The following is a 7,765-nucleotide window of genomic DNA, read 5'->3' on the forward strand; positions in this document are numbered from 1 at the left end:
TTATACATACATGTATATAACATTATGTTACACTGATATAAACATGTTGCATGTTGCGCTTGCCCTGCAAGTCTATCATATTAAACCCGATTATGGTGTTATGTTGCATTCAGAAGTCTGATGGCCCCCAGATAAAAGCTATTTTTCAGCCTATTCGTTTGGCTGGCTATGCTTCCATATCTCCTGCCCGATGGTAGGAGAGTAAAGAAGTGCTGACCAGGGTGTGAATCATCCCTGAGTATAACTCAGTTTTAAAAAATTGAAGAAAATAAATACATATCATATCTATTTCTTTTCTGGATTTGCAATAAATTAAAAGAATAGCTGCTGCATGTTATGGTTTGTAGACTTTTTGCATGCAAATCATTTCCTCTCTGTCTCAGCTTTGGCCATGTTCAGAGAAGTTAACAGTGGCATTTTGTTACTCTGAGTTACATAGGCATAATCTGAGGAGAAATGATCAAAGTGTGATGTACTTGTCTACAATTAAAGGAGTCAAAAGAATTTCATATGTAGCTTTCTATGTGCAATATTATGCTTATATTATTTGGTTTTAGGATGAACAATTAAATCTAAGCTGTTTATTCAGTTACAGGTGCAAGTTTTGTAGTGTTCAATGGAGCACTGAAAACATCTTCTGGATTTCTTGCTAAATCCAGTATTGTTGAAGGTATGGATTATCATGCTTACTAGAATCAAAAGATTTGGTTCAAATGCAATAAATTACATTATTTAATGTAATGAAGCAGAATTGAACTTTTTACATGTGTAAAGTGGTAGTGATTGGCGAAATGCTAACAAAACATTGACTGCAGGTCAGAAAATACATTTTGTGTGTGTGTGTGTGGGGGGAGAAACCTTCTCCATAAGATGATCGTATAATTTGATGATGATGTTATCTGTTCAGTTGGGTCTGACATTAAACCATATAAACCTATTATTTCATGATTGAAATGCTACTACCTATGGATTAAAAGCTTTAAACTATGATATAAAATATTCTTTTGCCAAAAGTTCTGCATTTTATATGTTTTATTGATAATATTTGCTAGTGGCATTAATCAAAATGATGTCTGCCTCATTGTGATAGTTTTGCCAAATTTTGTGGTCTATCCGCTGGTAAATCTCAACAATAGGAATGTAGTTTCAGTTGTTTAAAAAATCCATAACTTGGGTTTTATGTTTATTAAATGGGTTGTGTTTCTTCATAGATGGAATAATGGTGCAGATAACTCCAGAAACTATGGAGGGCTTGCGTCAAGCTCTGAGTGAAAAAAAAGACTTTCAAATTACATGTGGTAAAGTGGATTCAGGAGATTTCAGAGAATATGTAGACATTTGTTGGATAGAAAATGATGAGAAAACAAACATGAGGTATTTATTGTGTATTTTATTAAGCAGAAGTATCACGTGTTAAGATTTTTCTGCAAAATGCCAGCGTTCTTTGTAAAATGGCTAGTACTTGGAAATTGACTGAAACACTATTAATAGTGCAAAAGTGTGGTTAAGTAAAACATCACATGGCCATGTGATGGACTTACAATATAGGTTCTGATGCAATTGTTAAGCAAATTACCCACAATCATTTAATGAGAACATTATGTGATCATAACTTGCAATTTAACTTCCAGCTTCTCCATTGATTTTGCTTGTCAAAAGCCAGCTGTACAGCACACAACTAGCAATTACATAATTGTGGGTCATGATGATTGTTGTAAATGTGTAGTGATAACGTAGCGCACAAATAACAATTACAGGTAGTCCTCGACTTATGATCATAATTTCTGTTGTTAAGTGAAACAACAGTGAGATTTAAGTGAGTTTGGCCTCATTTTACGACCTTTCTTGCCACAGTTGTAAAGTGAGTCACTGATAAGTTAGTAACCCAGTTGTTTTGTGAATCTGGCTTACCCATTGACTTAGTTTGTCAGAAGATCGCAAAATGTGATCACATGCAATGGTCATAAATATGAACCAAATTTTAATCATAGAATCATGGGGATGCTGCAAAAGTCTTAACTGAAAAATGGTCATAAATCAGATTTTTCAGTGCCGTTGTAAACGCAACAAACAAACTTGTAATTTGAGGACTACCTGTACATGGCTGAAGGGAAAGTAACAGTTCTAAGTTCAAAAAATAGTCGTAAAGTTATTTTTTCAGTCTGAAGTAACTTTAAGCAATTGCTAAATAGGGCTATCAATAACCAAGGACTACCTGTATATTATCTAGCCATGTGGATCCCTTAGTAAAATATAGCAGTGGTTTACCATTAACTTTTCTTGTCCTATTTGAAATAATATCTTTAGTGGTGTTACTGAAGGAATAATTCATCTTCGGCAGCTTATATCTGCTGCCCAAAGGAGCCTCTTTGCTTTAGTTGGGTAGCTGGGAAGCCTTGGGTGACACGCTTGGAGTAAGTTTTTTGGGAGTTAACTTCTGATGTTCTGAGCATATTAGAATAGCCTGATTAGTCCAAATAATATAATTTAAACCTTGCATCATAGAATTACAAGTCCGATAGATGGGAAATCTATGGAAGGAGTACAGAGTGAAAAAATAGTTCAAGAAGAATGTTTTGAAGTGGATGGAAAACTTGTAAAATGTACAGAAGTAAGTGAATATTGCTTTTAAAGAAAAGCCTATGCAAATTAAATGAAATTAAGTAGAATATTACATGTCCTCTGAATGTAAAACAATACTGAATTGACTTTCAGTATTTGCTTTCATCTGCACTTCCAGCTCTTATTTTGTCCATTAAATTAAACAGTTTTCTTTGGGAAGATTCTGTTCAGGCTTTATTATAGTGATCACTCATCTAAAAAAAGGTTAAATTACACATACACCCAAAAACACCAAAATACCTGGACATAAAATCTAATATAGGTTCTGATGCAATTGTTAAGTTGAAACTTTCAGCCATTGGTATTTTGATGATGACAAGCAAAATCTGATCCGCCCCCCTGTAAATAAATGAGGATAATTTCATTTTTAAAATTGATATTATTCACTCTGATATAGTACCAATAGAATAAAAGGCTTCATAATTTGAACATCTCCTATGTTCCTTACTCTGATTTTTCACATTTGTTTCTTCATACGATTCTGCCACCCTCATTCTTATAATGATTGTTGTGTTATAACCATTTTTGTCCATTCATTTCTTGAGAAGGACAGTATTTCTGAATTTTAAATATGAGCACTTTAATGGTAAATAAAAGGAGTAAATTATACTAAACAAAAATGGAAATTGACAACTAGAATAGAATATACCTTCTTTAAAGTCTAGGTACTGAACTCTCAATACCTCTTTACCCCTATCAATTGTAGCTGTACTTCTAATATTATAAACATGTTTAAAAACTATACTAATAGCAGTGTAAGTCTGATTATTAGCAGATGGTATGAGAGTTGGGGATGCTTCAAAATGCAGCAGCATAAAAGGGCAAAGTGAGGAGGGCCAATGAGAAAGTTCATAATTTCCTCTTTTGAATCTTAAATAAATTCATTACAGAAAATTAATTGTTTTTGTCTGATATTGGTTCTTTATTGCCTTTGTCACCCTGTTTAAATATTTCATCTTTTTATTGGTTAACTATTTCTAATGATTAGAACATATAATGCCCTGCTTAAGAGAAGCTATTAATGTTTTAATTTTTAAATTAATACTTTAGGTATTCTATCTGTCAAAGGTTAGCGAGCTACACAATAGTGTTCATCAGCTCGCTAAAGAAATTGCATTGGCTTCTTACATTGCACTTGGAAAACATCTCAAAACACTGAAAAATAATGGAATGAACAAGATCGGCCTCAGAGTCTCCATGGATGCCGATATGGTAAGCTTTTAAAATGTTGCATTATCTGTAATTTAATTATAACTATTTATAATAATTTAGTAATAAATTAGTAATTACTAATTTAATTTTTTGTTTTTTCTTTTAGGTAGAATATCAGGCGGGATCTGGAGGCCAGGTTCTTCCACAGCATTACTTAAATGATTTGGATAGTGCTTTGATTCCAGTAATTCATGGCTGGATATCCAGTACTACAAGCTTACCACTGGAAATGGAATTAATGTTTTTCATTAATGAGTCTCTTTTAATATAACTGGCAAGAATATGATAATGTAATGAACTGAATTGCTCTATTCACCAATACCAAAGCAGTTAACATTACATTATGAATGAAATATCAAGTGTTTTTATACCAATGATTAAGCAGTCTTCTAAGAGAGCTTTATTTAATTAAAAGTTGTTTTCCTATCTTTACTTAAACAGGAAATTAATGAAACTTTCTGTTCTGAAACGTTATATTTAATACAGTTAAGGCAAAGAAGGAATAGAGTTAGTATGTGTGATTAAGGAATAATCTCTGTTTTACAGATAACTTTAATATTCTTTGCAATTACTGGTAAATTTAGTGAATTATTCTTAACTATTTTATGTGATTTTAAAAAAAAATCACATTTAAATGGAGTAGAAGTTTCTTGCTGCATAGTTCAGATATAAAAGCTGTTAATTACTAGAATATTGGCATAATTATCCTATCTTGAAAATATTTCTACAAGTATAATTATCTTTATGATGAAACCAATATGTTTTTGCCAGATGTGATCATTTTATAAAGTTATGAATTTTTAATATTGGTATATTTTAAAGTATATATTATTGCTGGAACTTGAGAGTTCCCATTTTAATGGCTGACTTTGTTATATATTTATAATGGCTTTAATGAACATAAAATCAATACTTTTTATATTAAATACTTAATAATGTTGTATTCTTCTGTGCTCAGATATATAGTTGTTTCTTGGATTTTCCAAGAAGGAATAAGAAGTCAGATGACCCTTAAAGTAGTCATCCTGTAGCAGTAAATCAGGCACGAAGCCTGTCTATGCTCCTTTCTCTACTTTTTGAGACCTCTTGTATCCCTGTTTATGTTCAGGGACAACAATGTGTTAGTTTGCCACAAAATACTTGAGGCTCTTTATAGAAGTCTTATTTTTGTAATGGGTTATTTTCAATAAGTAAGCATTTATGTACCAGAAAAATGATTGAGATTACTATTCAAGTAACCTAAATTAAGTCTGATAATGCCTGCACAATGTTGCTGTTTGTTGTATACTATAGGAAATTGTATGTCAGTGTGTCTTTGAATTATTTATACTTATAGTCCTATAATGGAAAACATATCATATTCTAATTATAACTATGCCTTGACATTAGATGTGTACATGAACTACAGTTAGAAAGGCAATTTATTGCTCAGATATTTGACAATTACAGAATAAAGGCACAGAAGTGTAGAAGACTCCAATAAACTAGTCCCATGGGCCATTGTAATGAAAACATTGTACTCCTTTGTATCAAGAATTGTAAATTTGTTGTAGACTAAATGTTACATAATATGCATCTGTTTCTCTATTCTGTTACTGTTGAACATATGATGGCAGCAGACAATGTTAAATGTTTGAAGCATTGATCCGTAGTGAATAAATATGACTTCTCAAGACACAATTTTGTATAGCACCAAGATTTATTCTGTATTAAGAACTGTTTGTTCTCTTGAGGATGATCCTTTTATAACTAATTAATAACATTAGGCTTTTATTTTAGAATATAAGTATTACTATATAAACATAAAGATTATCAAACATTTTGTAAGTTAAGCTCATGATATTTTAACAATACAGAAACAATATTTTAATTTTTCTATTTAGATCACTTAGATACTTCTTTTCTTTTAATGGTTCTGTTCAGTTAAATTTCATCAGTTCCTTTTATGCTTTTAAAAGTTTTTAAAAAGGTATTCATCCAAATGTTGGCAGCTCTTTTGATAGCACTGATCAGAATAACATAGAATAATAGGATTGGAAGGGCCCAATCCCATGCTCAAGCAGGAGACCTTATATGATTGCGAATAAATGGTTGTCCAATATCTTCTTGAAAATCTCCAGTGATGGAGCACCCAGAACTTCTGAATAATTGCTGTCATTGGCAAGAAATTTCTTCTTAGTACTCAGTTGGCTCTCTCTTTAATGATTTTCCACCCGCTATTTCTTGTTTTGCCCTCAGGTGCTTTGGTGAATAGGTTGACCCCCTCTTCTCTAGAACAGCCCCTCAAGTTCTGGAAGACTGCTATCATGTCACCCCTATTCATTCTCTTTGTTAGACTAGACAGACCCTTATCTTTGTTGCTCTTCTCTGTACTCTTTCTAGGGTCTCAGCATCTTTTTTTGTATCATGGTGGCCAGAACTAGATGCAGTATTGCAAGTGCAGTCTCACAAGTGCAGTATAAAGCGGTACTAACACTTCACAGGATCTTGATACTATCCTTTAGTTGAAGCAGTTTTGGACTGCATTAGTATTTTTGGCAGCTGCAGCACACTGATTGCTCATACCTAATTGGTGGTCCACTGGGACTCTTAGATCCCTCTCACGTAACTACTGTTAAGCAGACACTATTTTGTATCAATGCATTTGTGTTTAAGTGCAGGATCTTACTTGTTTCACCACTGAACTTCACCTTGTTGGATAGGACCCAATGCTCAAGTCTATCAAGATTCTTCTGAATCTTGAGTTTATCTTCCAAAGTGTTGGCTATTTCCCCCAGCTTGGTGTCTGCAAATTTAATGAGTTCCCCTTCTATCCCCTCCTCCATATCATTTAAGAAAATGTTAATGAGTACTGAGCCTAAGACAAAACCTTTGAGGTACTCTACCACATTCTTCCTTCAATGTAGATGTTGCTCTAATGAGGACTACATGCTGAGTGGTTGATCAGCAAATTGTGAATTCATCTAGTGGGATTATTGTCTATTCCACATTGTTCTAGCTTACCAAGAATTAGACTGTGATCTACTTTGTCAAATGCCTTACTGAAGTCTTAAGTCTGATCCACTAATTCAGTTTAAATTAGATGTTTCTTTTAATTTAATGTTTCTTTTAATTTAATGGCTCTTTCTATTCATTAAAATTGGGAGTGATATCTTACTTCATATTACTGAAAACTTACTGAATAACCTATAAAAAAGCAAAGTTATGACTGTGTTGAAAGCATAGATAATAAAATGTGAGATTGCAAGAACTTCATAACTAATTTTACATATCTAAAGGAATCTTGGTATTTTCCTTTAAATAAAAGTGTTCCTTCACTATATTAGAATGTACTTTTTAGACTTATTGTGATATGACAGTTGGGTGGAAAAGAAAGCTAAATGGCCCTAGATAGAGGCCCTCTGTTGCCTCTGGCAAGGCATTGACAGTTTTATTTATGGCAAGTCTTCCTCTTGTTGCCTATAATTCATCTGCAGTTCATAAGTGGGACCATCCAAAGATTACCTCAAGATATGTACAAATCTGTAAAGCATTATCACTCAAAATGACTAGAATCAGGATTGGGAATAACAAATGTCACATCAGCATAATTTTCTGCTAAGCATGGATGGTATCATAACTTAGTGGTGAAAGCTCTGTCATTATGTGGCTTATTTGGTTTTTCTATGTGAGCTATGATTTATTTGGTCAATGAAATTAAATAAATCAGCACTGTGTATGAATTCAATCATTATGATTACCTTGCAATATTTCAGAATGTGTTGGGTAAGCAAAAGGGTTTATTCTTCAATATATTTTTCAGGTTGAGCTGAAATTACCAAACATAGTTTGGTACAGTCACATACTCCTCTGACCCAGTGGTACTTTGGCCCATGTTCCGGAGCATTGTAAACATTTCAGCTGTTCTCTGCCTAACTACATATTTCCCCAT

The 7,765-nt window shown here is 32.9% G+C and overlaps 1 protein-coding gene across 2 annotated transcripts in view; it reads left to right on the forward strand.

Moving 5' to 3' along the window:
• ZFYVE16 (zinc finger FYVE-type containing 16) overlaps positions 1-7,545 on the forward strand; it is a 40,965-nt gene extending 33,420 nt beyond the window's left edge. For both annotated transcript variants that reach the window (XM_081944939.1, XM_081944940.1), the window contains exons 14-18: positions 590-670; positions 1,212-1,374; positions 2,506-2,611; positions 3,673-3,834; positions 3,941-7,545. In XM_081944939.1, the coding sequence (XP_081801065.1) occupies positions 590-670; positions 1,212-1,374; positions 2,506-2,611; positions 3,673-3,834; positions 3,941-4,105 (677 nt within the window). In that variant the 3' untranslated portion in view covers positions 4,106-7,545. The remainder of the gene's footprint in view (positions 1-589; positions 671-1,211; positions 1,375-2,505; positions 2,612-3,672; positions 3,835-3,940) is intronic.
• The last annotated feature ends 220 nt before the right edge of the window (positions 7,546-7,765 follow it).

This window comes from Natrix helvetica (genome assembly GCF_964273705.1).
Source record: "Natrix helvetica genome assembly, chromosome: 2".
Classification (NCBI taxonomy): domain Eukaryota; kingdom Metazoa; phylum Chordata; class Lepidosauria; order Squamata; family Natricidae; genus Natrix; species Natrix helvetica.